This window comes from Heteronotia binoei, chromosome 8 (assembly GCF_032191835.1).
Source record: "Heteronotia binoei isolate CCM8104 ecotype False Entrance Well chromosome 8, APGP_CSIRO_Hbin_v1, whole genome shotgun sequence".
NCBI classification, from domain to species: Eukaryota; Metazoa; Chordata; class Lepidosauria; order Squamata; family Gekkonidae; genus Heteronotia; species Heteronotia binoei.
In genome coordinates, this window is record NC_083230.1 from 127,431,412 (window position 1) to 127,447,627 (window position 16,216).

The 16,216-nt window shown below is 49.9% G+C and overlaps 1 protein-coding gene across 1 annotated transcript in view; it reads right to left on the minus strand.

Annotated features, from left to right (window-relative positions):
• SMO (smoothened, frizzled class receptor) overlaps positions 1–14,969 on the minus strand; it is a 53,856-nt gene extending 38,887 nt beyond the window's left edge. The window contains exon 1 of the mRNA XM_060244469.1: positions 14,735–14,969. Coding sequence (XP_060100452.1) covers positions 14,735–14,969 — 235 coding nt within the window. The remainder of the gene's footprint in view (positions 1–14,734) is intronic.
• Between the last annotated feature and the right edge of the window lie 1,247 nt (positions 14,970–16,216).

Sequence of the window (16,216 nt, forward strand, 5' to 3'; positions counted from 1 at the left end):
CATCCAGTCCAACACTCTGTGTCACAGAAGAACATAAGGGAAGCCATGTTGGATCAGGCCAATGGCCCATCCAGTCCAACACTCTGTGTCACAGAAGAACATAAGGGAAGCCATGTTGGATCAGGTCAGTGGCCCATCCAGTCCAACACTCTGTGTCACAGAAGAACATAAGAGAAGCCATGTTGGATCAGGCCAATGGCCCATCCAGTCCAACACTCTGTGTCACAGAAGAACATAAGGGAAGCCATGTTGGGTCAGGCCAGTGGCCCATCCAGTCCAACACTCTGTGTCACAGAAGAACATAAGAGAAGCCATGTTGGATCAGGCCAATGGCCCATCCAGTCCAACACTCTGTGTCACAGAAGAACATAAGGGAAGCCATGTTGGATCAGGCCAATGGCCCATCCAGTCCAACACTCTGTGTCACAGAAGAACATAAGGGAAGCCATGTTGGATCAGGCCAATGGCCCATCCAGTCCAACACTCTGTGTCACAGAAGAACATAAGAGAAGCCATGTTGGATCAGGCCAATGGCCCATCCAGTCCAACACTCTGTGTCACAGAAGAACAGAAGAGAAGCCATGTTGGATCAGGCCAATGGCCCATCCAGTCCAACACTCTGTGTCACAGAAGAACATAAGGGAAGCCATGTTGGGTCAGGCCAGTGGCCCATCCAGTCCAACACCCTGTGTCACATAGTGACCAATATATGTGTGCGTGTATACACACGCACACATATATATACTGTGGCTAATAGCCACTGATGGACCTCTGCTCCATATTACTCATAGTAACTCCATATAGAGTTACTATGTGATCACCATCAGAAAAGAAGCTTATATTGCAGTGCTACAGCACCACAAAATGGTTTTAAATTGTAACTATGTTTTATTAGTTTTAAATTGTAAATATGAATGTTGTTAGCCGCCCTGAGTCCGCTTGCGGAGAGGGCGGGATAGAAATTTAAACTAAATAAATAAATAAATAAATTTCTCTTACCGAACAGTAATTCATTTTTATGTATAAAACATTTAATTCTTGAATTTATACCCTGACCTATCCCACAACTGAGAGCCCCGTGGCACAGAGCGGTAAAGCTGCAGTACTGCAGTCGCAGCCCTCTGTTCACGACTCGAGTTCGATCCCAGTGGAAGCTGGTTCAGGTAGCTGGCTCCAGGTTGACTCAGCCTTCCATCCTTCCGAGGTCGGTCAAATGAATCCCCAGCTTGCTGGGGGGAAATTTTAGAGGACTGGGGAAGGCAAGGGCAAACCACCCCATAAAAAGTCTGCCGTGAAAACGTTGTGAAAGCAACGTCACCCCAGAGTCGGAAATGAATGGCACATACAAAGGGGACTACCTTTACCTTTTGCTAAGAGCCCCATGGTGCAGAGTGGTAAAGCTGCAGTACTGCAGTCCTAAGCTCTGCTCACGACCTGGAGTTCGATCCCGGCGGAAGCTGGGTTCAGAAAGCCGGCTCCAGGTTGACTCAACCTTCCATCCTTCCGAGGTGGGTCAAAGGAGTCCCCAGCTTGCTGGGGGGAAAGCGTAGACGACTGGGGAAGGCAATGGCAAACCACCCCGTAAAAAGTCTGCCGTGAAAACGTAAAAGCAACGTCACCCCAGAGTCGAAAACGACTGGTGCTTGCATAGGAGACTACCTTTACCTTTATCCCGCAATCAGGCTCTGGGCAGCTTACAACATTAAGAAACCTTGCAAAACATCAAACAAACTACATCCAAACTAGATAATCTCGTAATCCCAGAATTAACGAAAACCATGATCCACATCATTGGCAACTAGATAATCTCATAATTCCAGAATTAACAAAAACCATGATCCGCATCGTTGGCAACAAGTCACAGACTACATATAGGCTGGCAATGTTCAGCATAACGTAAGCATAAGGTGCTGGGGGGAGCGATGATTTCAGGGGACACCCGATGGATCAATTCAAAGCCGGGCGGAAGAGCTCCATTTTACAGGCCCTGTGAAACTTAGATAAGTCCCACAGGGCCCGGATCTCCAGCGGGAACTCATTCCACCAGGTAGGGGCCCAGACCAAAAAGGCCCTGGCCGTTGTTGAAGCCAGTGGGGCGTCCTTAGGGGATCATGAGAAGATGTTGTGCGGCTGACCTCAGAACCCGGCCCGGGGGGGGGGGGGAAGGCTCATATGGGGAGAAGTGGTCCCAAAGATAAGCAGGTCCCAGGCTATAAAGGGCATTAAAGGTAAGGACCAACACTTTGAAATTTATACTTTGTCCTGTAAGATTCCCCAGGGCAGGCAAGAATCTTCATTACTGGCAGGGCTTTTTTTTGGTAGCAGCAAATCCTTTGCATATGAGGCCACACCCCTCTTATGCAGCCAATCCTCCAAGAGCTTACAGTAGGCCCTGTAATAAGAGCCCTGTAAGCTCCAGGAGGATTGGCTACATCCGGGGTGCGTGGCCTAATATGCAAAGGAGTTGATGATGATGATATTGGATTTATATCCCGCTCTCCACACCGAATTGGGGAGGGACGGTGGCTCAGTGGTAGAGCATCTGCTTGGGAAGCAGAAGGTCCCAGGTTCAATCCCCGGCATCTCCAACTAAAAAGGGTCCAGGCAAAAAGGTGTGAAAAGCCTCAGCTTGAGACCCTGGAGAGCTGCTGCCAGTCTGAGAAGACAATACTGACTTCGATGGACCCAGGGTCTGATTCAGTATAAGGCAGCTTCATATGTTCATATAGGTTCATATGTTCAATTTCAGAGTCTCAGAGCAACTTACAATCTCCTTTATCTTCCTCCCCCATAACAGACACCCTGTGAGGTGGATGGGGCTGAGAGAGCTCTGACAAAAACTGCCCTTTCAAGGACAGCTCTGCAAGAGCTATGGCTGACCCAAGGCCATTCCAGCAGGCTCAAGTGGAGGAGTGGAGAATCAAACCCAGTTCTCTCAGACAAGAGTCCGCACACTTAACCACGACACCAAACTGGCTCTCCCAAACTGGCTTTTTTGTAGAGTTCCTGCTACAAAAAAAGCCGATTACTGTCATGATGGGCCATGTTGGATCAGGCCAATGGCCCATCTAGTCCAACACTCTGTGTCACAGAAGAACATAAGTGAAGCCCTGTTGGATCAGGCCAGTGGCCCATCCAGTCCAACAATCTGTGTCACAGAAGAACATAACTGAAGCCATGTTGGATCAGGCCAATGGCCCATCCAGTCCAACACTCTGTGTCACAGAAGAACATAACTGAAGCCATGTTGGATCAGGCCAATGGCCCATCCAGTCAAACACTCTGTGTCACAGAAGAACATAACTGAAGCCATGTTGGATCAGGCCAATGGCCCATCCAGTCAAACACTCTGTGTCACAGAAGAACATAACTGAAGCCATGTTGGATCAGGCCAATGGCCCATCCAGTCCAACACTCTGTGTCACAGAAGAACATAACTGAAGCCATGTTGGATCAGGCCAATGGCCCATCCAGTCAAACACTCTGTGTCACACAGTGGCCAATATATGTGTGGGCTCCATGCGGAAGAGGAGTGGAGAACTGAACCCCTTTCTCCAAATTAGAATTCGCCACTCTTAACCATTACACCATGCTGCAGGCCCGTAGCCAGAAAATTTTAAGGGGGGGGGGGAGGAACCAGGGAATAAAATTTTAGGTGGAGAGGCCCTGGGGCCCAAAATGATGTCACACACTTTCAAAATAAATTTGAAAGGAGAGTGGTGGCAGCAGCATGGGGCGGTGAGAGCAACGGGGAGAGTGTGTGTGGGGGGGTGTGTGTGGCAAAACCGGGGCAGCAAGAGCAGCGGGGAGAGTGGGGGAGGCAAAAACAGCTGGTGGAGAGAACAGGGGAGGCAAAAACGGGGGAAGCAAGAGGGTGGGGAAGATGGCGGCAGCGAGAGCGGTGGGCAAAGGAGGGGCCATACAAGTGGAAGGGGGGTTTGGGTGGAGCGGGCCCCACCCCATAGCTACAGGCCAGTCATGCTGTGCACTGAAAATGCATTTTTACTGTGACCAAACTTTTATTTTGCAATATATTGAAGTACATTCACCTATTCATATTCAAATATACTTCTCCAACACATTACATATTTCCTCCCCCCCCCCCACTCTTATTCATGACCTCCGCCGGTACTTAAAACAGATTAAAAGCATATTAGAGGTAAATTCACAATTATAGAATCTTGATGAAGAAATAAGAAAGAAGAAAGAAAAAAAAAAATATATATATATATATATATATATATATATATATATATATATATATATATATATATATATATATGTCATTCACTAACCTTTTCACTAATAATCACTTAGCACTTATTAAACACATCGCACATAATTATTAATTCAATTCCAGGGCTTCCTCTATCTTAGTCTTATCTTAACTCTCATATATATATATTTACTAAGTAGCTATGTTCTACTAATACTTTTATCACAATAGCACAGTACCTCTTTATCATTAAAAGTTCACTTAATGTTGTCATGCACTACTAAATATCTTTTCGCCATTATAAAATTTTTACACAAAGAGTTATCTTTCCCTAACCCTTTCTCTATAATTCCCTTAGTGCTTATTAAACACAAAACCCAAAGTTATACAACCAACTCCGGAATTCCAACTGTCTTGATTTTATCTTAACTCATATATACATAATTACCATGTAGCTATATTCTATTAATTCAATAATCACAATTCTTCTTTATCATTTAAATGCATTTTTCAGCACATGTGGAAGTTCCGTAAGCGAATTGTTTGTTCCTTCTTTCCAGCACGGACCCTCTGACAAGAGACCATTGGGTACTTCTGTCAAAATTTAATGTTGAAATTATTATCATCCTCTACCCTATATTGTTTCCAACTTTCCTTTCCTTTGCAGAGCTCTTCTGATCAACAGATCTTGAGCGATGACTGAAAGAGTTCTCAGTTTCTAAATGAAAATACGATAGACAGGAATTTCGCAACCAATAAAGTTACGTCTGAATCACTCTCTAACATCAGAAAGGGAATAACACCCTTTTGAGAATTACTGAACGATAAAGGAGACGGAAGAGGTAAAACCCATCGATTCCGAAAAACAGTATAAAAGAAACGTTCCCAAATTTTATGAGAGATTTTTCCTCAGCCACAAGGACAAAGACGATCTGAATATGGACTATTACAAAATCTTCCACACAATATTTCAGAAGGGTCAACATTAAGATGAGTCAGAGCAAACGGCCTAGCGTAATGAGGAACCATTAAATATCTTGTAGCAGACGGCAAGGACCAAGGTGGTGAAATGCCAAAGAATTGGGTCGAACAAACTCTACGAGTTCTTTTATCTTTGCTGTCATCTGTTACTGGCAACAAAACCGAGCAAATTTTGATCTCAACCCTGATAAACATTGGGAGAGTGGTGTACAAAATGGAGGGATAAAATCCCCATCCAACGCTGTTAATGTGGCAAAACAAGGTTTGGGAATATTTTCCTCACAGCAAAATCACTAGTCACTTAAGTTGGAATAACGTCAGCAAAAAAATTCCAAGCTGTATAGTTTCCAGTTGTGGACTATTTAATTCAACAGGAAGCTGTCCCCAATACCTCCTTTTATCGTGACTTCTTATATTTTTAAGGCTTTTTATATTATTTGAGAGTTAATTATCCTTCATTCCCGATGAGAATTTTTTTGATTCTCCTGAGCTCTACACTGGTTATCATTTCAGTTTCTCTGGAAGTTTTGTTCTACAGAGTTTTGGGTTTTTTAAAAAAAGATAAAGGTAGTCCCCTGTGCAAGCACCAGTCACTTCTGACTCTGGGGAGACGTCGCATTGTAATGTTTTCATGGCAGACTTTTTACGGGGTGGTTTGCCCTTGCCTTCTACAGTCATCTATGCTTCCCCTCCAGCAAGCTGAGTACTCATTTTACTAACCTCAGAAGGACAGAAGGCTGAGTCAAGGGTCAAGGGCAACTAGAATGATTAAAGGGTTGGAACACTTTCCCTATGAAGAAAGGTTAAAACACTTGGGGCTCTTTAGCTTGGAGAAACGTCAACTGCGGGGTGACATGATAGAGGTTTACAAGATTATGAATGGGATGGAGAAAGTAGAAAAAGAAGTCCTTTTCTCCCTTTCTCACAATACAAGAACTCGTGGGCATTCGATAAAACTGCTGAGCAGTCGGGTTAAAACGGATAAAAGTAAGTACTTCTTCACCCAAAAGGTGATTAACAGGTGGAATTCACTGCCACAGGAGGTGGTGGCGGCTACAGGCATAGCCAGCTTCAAGAGGGGGTTAGATCTGAGTGAAGTTGTTGAAAAAATTCTTCAGGCCGCAGAAATGGATATTCTGTCAAATTTGTTAAAAGGGACGCCCGAAAGTGAAGCTAGTAGAAAATGGGAAAAATTTTTATAATTGGATAGGGAGAAATAAATAATATATTAGGAAGTATTTGTATTAATCATATGTATGATAAATTAATGTGAATATTTGTTGTCGATTCTTTTTTTTCGTTTCTGTCATAACTTGATTTATACCCCAAACTACCTCTTCAAGGATGAATGATATGTTTGTACCAGAAAGATCCTTTTCTTTTTTATGTCAATTAATTGTTGTAATTTGGTGAAAATACTGATGATTTAATTTTTTTTTTAAAAAAGAGGGGGTTAGATAAAAATATGGAGCAGAGGTCCATCAGTGGCTATTAGCCACAGTGTGTATATGTGTGTGTGTGTATATAATTTTTTTGGCCACTGTGTGACACAGAGTGTTGGATTGGATGGGCCATTGGCCTGATCCAAAATGGCTTCTCTTATGTTCTTTAAGACAAAGAGTGTTGGACTGATGGGCCATTGGCCTGATCCAGCATGGCTTCTCTTATGTTCTTCTGTGACACAGAGTGTTGGACTGGAGGAGCCATTGGCCTGATCCAAAATGGCCTCCCTTATGTTCTTCTGTGACACAAAGTGTTGGACTGGAGGGGCCATTGGCCTGATCCAAAATGGCTTCTCTTTTGTTCTTCTGTGACACAAAGTGTTGGACTGGATGGGGCATTGGCTTGATCCAAAATGGCTTCTCTTTTGTTCTTCTGTGACACAGAGTGTTGGACTGGATGGGCCATTGGCCTGATCCAGCATGGCTTCTCTTATGTTCTTATGTTACGTTTTGTAGAAAAACAGGTGGCGGAGCTCATCAGCATAACTCATTAACATATGCTGCCCCCCCCCCGCAGCCAAAAGCAACTTGATGCAAGAAAGGAGAGCCCCTGACAAGCGAGGCCTGCTTGGACTGGCTAGAGATCCAGCCAGCCCAAACAGGCCTCGCTCACCTGGGGCTCTCCTTGCCGCCCCCCCAGTCAAAAGGCCAGCAAGCCACCCGCCACCCAAAATCACATAAGAAGTGGAGAAAGGATGTCGTGGGCTTCTCCAGGGGTTAATGAGGGCTGCTGGGGGTGTGGCAAAGCCCCTGGTGCCTGGTTGGCTGCCCACACTCCAAATCCAGGAACTGTTATGCAACTGCACCTGCTGCTCAATGGACAAGGTAGGTGGGGAGGAGGGGGAACTCTTAGAAAGGTTCGGGAGCTGGGCTCCTGTGAGGAGTCGGGAGCTTCTCATTTCAGAAAACAGACAACTAAGGTGTGACACGATAAAGCAGGGGTGCCCAAACTTGCTTAATATAAGAGCCACATAGAAGAAACATCAGATGTTTGAGAGCCGCAAGACATGAATGTTAAATGTCTGAGAGCTGCAAAACAGGAAGGAAGGAAAATAAATGGGGGAGAGGGAGGGGCAGGTGGAAGGAAAGCAACTTTAAATGCAGTCTCCAAGCCACTAAGTGGCTTGACTTTTGAAAGTGATTTAAGGAGACTTCTCCAAGCTGGTCAATGGGGTGTCGGGGGCTTCAAGAGCCACATAATACGTGTGAGAGAGCCACAGCTCCCAAGCCACAGTTTGGCCACCTCTGCGATAGAGGTTTATACAATTTTAAATGGGGTGGAGAGAGTTGATCAAGAGAACATTCTCCCTCTCCCAAAATCCTAGAATTTGAAGGCATCCAATGAAACTGACGGGCCATCAGTTCAGGTTAGGCAAGAGGAAATACTATTTTACACAGAGAGTGATTAAAATGTAGAATTAGCTGCCAATGGATGGTCACAGGAATACACAGTTTTAAAAGGGGACTGGACAGAATCATAGAGGAGAAGTCTGTCAATGCCTACTAACCACGGTGGCTGAGGGAAAGCACATTCAGTGGCACTAAGCTTTTGAATTCCAGAGCCAAAAAGCAACATTGGGGTCTGATCCTCACTGATCTGACCCAGCAGGGCTCTTCTGAGGTTCTTATAAAGGCCTTGTCCTCTCTGCCCTGTTGCTGGCCCTCCAGAGGAACTAATTGACCACTGTGGAAGACAGGAGGCTGGACTAGATGGACCCTCACTGGTCTGATCCAGCAGGGCTCTTCTGATGTTCTTATGAAGGCCTCGGCCTCTCTGCCCTGTTGTTGGCCCTCCGGAGGAACTGGTTGGCCTCTGTGTGAGACAGAAGGCTGGACTAGATGGACCCTCACTGGTCTGATCCAGCAGGGCTCTTCTGATGTTCTTATGAAGGGCTCGGCCTCTCTGCCCTGTTGTTGGCCCTCCAGAGGAACTGGTTGGCCCCGGTGTGAGACAGGAGGCTGGACTAGATGGACCCTCCTTGGTCTGATCCAGCAGGGCTCTTCTGATGTTCTTAGGAAGGCCTCGGCCTCTCTGCCCTGTTGTTGGCCCTCCAGAGGAACTGGTTGGCCCCTGTGTGAGACAGGAGGCTGGACTAGATGGACCATCCATGGTCTGATCCAGCAGGGCTCTTCTGATGTTCTTAGAAGGCCTTGGCCTCTCTGCCCTCTTGTTGGCCCTCCAGAGGAACTGGCTGGCCACTGTGTGAGACAGGAGGCTGGACTAGATGGACCCTCCCTGGTCTGATCCAGCAGGGCTCTTCTGATGTTCTTATGAAGACCTCGGCTTCTGCCCTGTTGTTGGCCCTCCAGAGGAACTGATTGGCCACTGTGTGAGACAGAAGGCTGGACTAGATGGACCCTCACTGGTCTGATCCAGCAGTGCTCTTCTGATGTTCTTATGAAGGCCTCAGCCTCTCTGCCCTGTTGTTGGCCCTCCAGAGGAACTGGTTGGCCTCTGTGTGAGACAGAAGGCTGGACTAGATGGACCCTCACTGGTCTGATCCAGCAGGGCTCTTCTGATGTTCTTATGAAGGCCTCGGCCTCTCTGCCCTGTTGTTGGCCCTCCAGAGGAACTGGTTGGCCCCTGTGTGAGACAGGAGGCTGGACTAGATGGACCCTCCTTGGTCTGATCCAGCAGGGCTCTTCTGATGTTCTTAGGAAGGCCTCGGCCTCTCTGCCCTGTTGTTGGCCCTCCAGAGGAACTGGTTGGCCCCTGTGTGAGACAGGAGGCTGGACTAGATGGACCATCCGTGGTCTGATCCAGCAGGGCTCTTCTGATGTTCTTAGGAAGGCCTTGGCCTCTCTGCCCTGTTGCTGGCCCTCCAGAGGAACTGGTTGGCCCCTGTGTGGGACAGGAGGCTGGACTAGATGGACCTTCCGTGGTCTGATCCAGCAGGGCTCTTCTGATGTTCTTAGGAAGGCCTCGGCCTCTCTGCCCTGTTGTTGGCCCTCCAGAGGAACTGGTTGGCCACTGTGTGAGGCAGGAGGTTGGACTAGAGGGACCCTCCCTGGTCTGATCCAGCAGGGCTCTTCTGATGTTCTTAGGAAGGCCTCAGACTCCCTGCCCTCTTGATGGACATCCAGGTTGGCCACTGTGTGAGACAGGAGGCTGGACTAGAGGGACCCTCCCTGGTCTGATCCAGCAGGGCTCTTCTGATGTTCTTAGGAAGGCCTCGGCCTCTCTGCCCTGTTGTTGGCCCTCCAGAGGGTGACCACTGTGCAGGCCTGGGTGCTGGACTAGATGGACCACTGGCCTGACCCAGGGAACAGGGAACCTTCCGTGTGGATTGTTGTGTGTGAAAACCACATCTGCACGTATTTCACGGCATGTAGGTCAGACATAAACACATGTGCGACTGCGATACTCAACAATCTCTGCCTGTCACTCAGGCTCCCTTATACCTGTCCATACTTTCTGTTCCTCTGGTACATGCGTACCCCCCCCCCTTTCCTCTCTAGCAAGGGGGGCAGCGTTCCCTCTAAGCTGAGTTAGTGTGAGCCAGCTCACAGATTTTTAGCCTCCAGCTCACACATTCCTGTCTTAGCTCAGGAAAACTGACCCCAGAGCACAATTATTTATGCAGAAGCTCACAACTTTAATGCACAAAGCAGAATTTTTGCTCACAAGACTCTGCAGCTTAGAGGGAACACTGGAGGGAGGACATAGATGGCTCTGACGGAGTAGAAGTAGAAGCGTCCCACTGGGCCACTCCGGTCTCAGTTGCAGTTCTAATGAACTCAAAAAGGATATTATAGCATTGGAGAAAGTCCAGAAAAGGGCAACTAGAATGATTAAAGGGCTGGAACACTTTCCCTATGAAGAAAGGTTGAAACGCTTGGGACTCTTTAGCTTGGAGAAACGTCTACTGCGGGGTGACATGATAGAGGTTTACAAGATAATGCATGGGATGGAGAAAGAGGTACTTTTCTCCCTTTCTCGCAATACAAGAACTCGTGGGCATTCAATGAAATTGCTGAGCAGACAGGTTAAAACGGATAAAAGGAAGTCCTTCACCCAAAGGGTGATTAACATGTGGAATTCACTGCCACAGGAGGTGGTGGCGGCTACAAGCATAGCCAGCTTCAAGAGGGGATTGGATGAAAATATGGAGCAGAGGTCCATCAGTGGCTATTAGCCACAGTGTGTGTGTATGTATATATATATATATATGTGTGTGTGTGTGTGTGTGTGTGTGTGCACGTGTGTGTGTGTATGTGTGTGTGTATATATATAAATTTTTTGCCACTGTGTGACACAGAGTGTTGGACTGGATGGGCCACTGGCCTGATTCAACATGGCTTCTCTTATGTTCTTATGTGACACAGAGTGTTGGACTGGGTGGGCCACTGGCCTGATCCAACATGGCTTCTCTTATGTTCTTGTGTGACACAGAGTGTTGGACTGGATGGGCCATTGGCCTGATCCAACATGGCTTCTCTTATGTTCTTGTGTGACACAGAGTGTTGGACTGGATGGGCCATTGGCCTGATCCAACATGGCTTATGTTCTTATGTTATGAAGACACTCACAAAGACAGCCGGTTCAACAAACTGTATTAGGGTCAGGCAGATATCAACGTCAAGAAGCAGTCCAAGAGTCATACAGTTACAATCAATAAAGCCAGGCAGAGGTACAGATACACAGTCCAATAGAATAGTCAATACACAGTCCACATTCATCAATTCCAATATCCATCCAACAGTATGCTACGCTATATCCGTCCTTTCCTATCCCACACTGGACAGGTAGCAGGCTACTGCATTTCAAGTCGCCTTAGCCAATCCCTGTCCAAATTGGTTAAAGGCTTACACCTGACGAAACTTTAGCACCTGTACTCAAGGATGACACACTCCTTTGGCAGTTCCAATTCATCTTAAAGAAACAGGACACTCACAATAGACACTCTTCCTGCTATGAAGTCGGTAGAGTGCAGCAGAGTGAGGATTTGAACCCGGACTTCCCAGAGCCTACCACCCCGTTTCATGCCAATTATTCCTCAGGGCATGTTGCAGATGGAGAACTTTATGGAACTGCAGGTGGTGGGTCCCCTTCTTTGGAAGAAGTGTGGCGTAGAGGTTATGAGGGTTGGATGAAATCCCTGCTCCATCATGGGAGACTGATGGGTGACCACGGGCTGGTCATACACGCTCAGCCGAGCCTACCTTGCAGGGTGGTTGTGAGGCTAAAACAGAGGAGAGGGTCCCCACTGGACAGAATGCCAGGGAAGGAAGGAAGGAAGGAAGGAAGGAAGGAAGGAAGGAAGGAAGGAAGGAAGGAAGGAAGGAAGGAAGGGAGGGAGGGAGGGAGGGAGGGAGGGAGGGAGGAAGGAAAGGAGGGAGGAAGGAAAGAAGGAAGGAAGGAAGGAAAGGAGGGAGGAAAGAAGGAAGGAAGGAAGGAAGGAAAGGAGGAAGGAAAGGAGGAAGGGAGGAAGGAAGGAAGGAAAGGAGGAAGGAAAGGAGGAAGGAAGGAAGGAAGGGAGAAAGGAAGGAAAGGAGGAAGGAAGGAAGGAAAGGAGGAAGGAAGGAAGGAAAGGAGGAAGGAAGGAAGGAAGGAAGGAAGGAAGGAAGGAAGGAAGGAAGGAAGGAAGGAAGGAAGGAAGGAAGGAAGGAAGGGAGGGATAGATCCAAGTGGGCAGCCATGTTGATCTGAAGCAGAAGAACAAAATTTGAGTCCAGTGGCACCTTTAAGACCAACAGAATTTTATTCCAGGTATCTGTTTTGACGTACGCTTTTAAGACCAATAAAGTTTAATTCTAGGGATAAGCCTTTGCATGTACGCTTTTGTGGATGCACACAATAGCTGATGCCCTGAGTTAAATGTTGTGGGTCTTAAAAGTGCGCCTGGACTCAAACTTTGTCCAAGCAAGCAAGAACTTTGTAGGACTGGGGAGGGGGCGGGTTCCCCTTTTTCAGAAGATCCAGGCAGTAAGAGGGGTGCTGGCATCATTCCCTGGAAGTCCTCCCCTGCCCAGTGCTCCCTTAGGAACGTGGACGCTGCACTCTGCACGCGTTCAGAGGGCATCAGGATTATTCTGGGGATCGCAGGGCAAGAAAGCCATGCCACCCAGTTACAGCTGCCAGTGTTCCCTCTTAGCTGAGTTAGTGTGAGCTAGCTCACAGGGCATTTCTTTCGCTTCCAGCTCACCCGTTCTTTTTTCTGTCTTCGCTCAGGAAAAACGGCCCCAGAGCAAACCGATCTATGCAGAGGCTCCCAAGGTTACTGCCAGCACCTCACAGAGTAGAATCTTTGCTCACAAAACTCCACAGCTTAGAGGGAGAACCGGATGCCACCCGTGTTCTCTCTAAGCTGAGTGAGTGTGAGTTAGCTCACAGATTTTTAGCCCCCGGCTCACACATTTTTGTCTCAGCTCAGGAAGGAAAGGAAAAAGGAAAGGTCCCCTGAGCAAGCACCAATCATTTCCGACTCTGAGGCGACACTGCTTTCACAGCGTTTTCATGGCAGACTTTTTACAGGGTGGTTTGCTATTGCTTTCCCCAGTCATCTACACTTTCCTCCCAGCAAGCTGGGGACTCATTTTACCGACCTCAGAAGGATGGAAAGCTGAGTCAATCTTGAACCAGCTACCAGAACCCAGCTTCCACCAGGGATCAAACTCAGGTTGTGAGCAGAGCTTAGGACTGCAGTACTGCCGCTTTAACACTGTGCACCACGGGGCTCTTCAAAGAAACGGTCGCCTGTGCAAGCACCAGTCGTTTCCGACTCTGGGGTGACGTTTCTTTCACAACGTTTTCGCGGCAGACTTTTGACGGGGTGATTTGCCCTTGCCTTCCCCAGTCTTTTACACTCCCCCCCCAGCAAGCCGGGAGCACCTTATACCGACCTCGGAAGGATGGAAGGCTGAGTCAACCTAGGGCCGGCTACCTGGATCCAGCTTCCGCCGGAATCGAACTCCAGGTCGTGAGCAGAGAGTTCAGACCATGGCACTGCAGTACCGCTGCTTTGCCACGCTGCGCCACTAATTAACGCGGCAGCTCTCAACTTCGATGCCAGCCGCTCACAAGAGCACGATTTTTGCTCGCAAGCCTCCGCGGCTCTTTACACTTTCCCCCCAGCAAGCCGCGAACTCCTTACACCGACCTCGGAAGGATGGAAGGCTGAGTCAACCTAGGGCCGGCTACCTGAATCCAGCTTCCGCCGGAATCGAACCCCAGGTCGTGAGCAGAGCGTTCAGACCGCGGCACTGCAGTACCGCTGCTTCGCCACGCTGCGCCACGGCGCCGCTAATTAACGCGGCAGCTCCCGACTTCGATGCCAGCCGCTCACAAGAGCACGATTTTTGCTCGCAAGCCTCCACGGCTCTTTACACTTTTCCCCCAGCAAGCCGGGAACTCCTTACACCAACCTCGGAAGGATGGAAGGCTGAGTCAACCTAGGGCCGGCTACCTGAATCCAGCTTCCGCCGGAATCGAACTCCAGGTCGTGAGCAGAGCGTTCAGACCACGGCACTGCAGTACCGCTGCTTCGCCACTCTGCGCCACGGCGCCGCTAATTAATGCGGCGGCTCCCGACTTCGATGCCAGCCGCTCACAAGAGCACGATTTTTGCTCGCAAGCCTCCACGGCTCTTTACACTTTTCCCCCAGCAAGCCGGGAACGCCTTACACCGACCACGGAAGGATGGAAGGCTGAGTCAACCTAGGGCCAGCTACCTGAATCCAGCTTCCGCCGGAATCGAACTCCAGGTCGTGAGCAGAGCGTTCAGACCGCGGCGCTGCAGTAGCGCTGCTTCGCCACTCTACGCCACGGCGCCGCTAATTAACGCGGCGGCTCCCGACTTCGATGCCAGCCGCTCACAAGAGCACGATTTTTGCTCGCAAGCCTCCGCGGCTCCGAGGGAGTGTCGGATGCCACCCTCCCGGCGGGGGGAGCCTGGCGACCCTTGGGGCTCCAGCCTGCGGGGAGCAGGGCGCCCGGAGAGCGAGAAAGGCTTCTGGGGAGAGCGCCCCCCCCGCCGAGATCCCGTCCTCCCCTCCCCTCTCCAAATCTCCCGGAGTTTCCCGGAGGGGGCCTTACCGGACCAGAGGAGGAGCTTGTCGTGCGCCTCGGCCTGCGAGTGGGAGTCGTCGGCCAGAAGGGTGGAGGTGGCGGCGTAGGGCAGCGGCGAGCCCAGGCAGGCGCTCTGGCGGAGGGCTTCGCAGGGCGCGGCGCGCTTGCAGCGCAGCTCCGCCGCGTGGCTCCCGTTGGCCGCCCCCGCCGCGCCCCGCCCGAGCCCCCCCAGCAGCAGCAGCAGCCGCCACCAGCCCCCCATCCCGCCTAGGGGGCCTCCGACGCCGCGTCCGGCCCGGCCCCCCCAGGCCTCGCCATCGCCAGCGGGGAAAAGTTGTGCGTAAAAGTTTTGCGTAAAGTTGGGCAGGGGCGCGCCTCGCCTCTCCCTCGCCCGCGCCTCCTTTGTTGCCGAGCCCGGCAGGCAGGGGGCGAAGGAAGGAGGGGAGGGAAGGAGCGCGCCTTGGCCCGGAGCCCCGGAAAGTTGCTCGGGCCGAAGGAGGAGCCCGCCCGGGAACCGCCCTCTCCAAAAAACACCCCCCCTTCCCCAAGCCACGGGCCCAGGGGCGGGAGCGCGCCCGGGGAGGGGGAGAAGCGCGCGCCTCGCTCAGCCCCAACGGCTTAAGGAAAGGAGGGAAGGAGAAAGGAGAGAGGGGCCAGCACGGGGGAAGGGCTCAGCCCCCCACCTCCCCCCGAGGCGTGCAAGAGATCCTACCCTCTTTCTCTTTCTCTCTCCTGCCCAGGAATGCTTTCTCGCCGGGGGGAGAGGGAGAGGACCCGATCCGGGGTTGCAGCTGGAGTGGAGCCCCCCCCCCCCTCCTCCCCGCGCAAGAATCCTGAAGGCATTCCAACTTGGCAAAAAATCCCTTTGGAAGCTGCGTGTCTGCAAACCAAAGCGGCCGAGCCCTACGCGAGTTTGCACGAAGCTGCCTTCCGCCCCGCATCAGACGGAGCCCCTCTGCCTGGTCCTTCTGCAATGGAGAGGCCGGGGATTGAACCCCGGGTGACTTCTGCATGCCAAGCAGAGGCTCCGCCGTTGAAGAAGATGATGATAATGGATTTACATCCCGCCCTATACTCTCGAGTCTCAGAGTGGCTCACCGTCTTAACAGGGAGAAATGGCATGATGGAGGTTTACAAGATAATGCATGGGATGGAGAAAGTAGAGAAAGAAGTCCTTTTCTCCCTTTCTCACAATACAAGAACTCGTGGGCATTCGATGAAATTGCTGAGCAGACAGGTTAAAACGGATAAAAGGAAGTACTTCTTCACCCAAAGGGTGATTAACATGTGGAATTCACTGCCACAGGAGGTGGTGGCGGCCACAAGCATAGCCACCTTCAAGAGGGGTTTAGATAAAAATATGGAGCAGAAGTCCATCAGTGGCTATTAGCCACAGTGTGTGCGTATATATAAAAAACAATTTTGCCACTGTGTGACACAGAGTGTTGGACTGGATGGGCCATTGGCCTGATCTAACATGGCTTCTCTTATGTAAAGTTCTGCATTTAG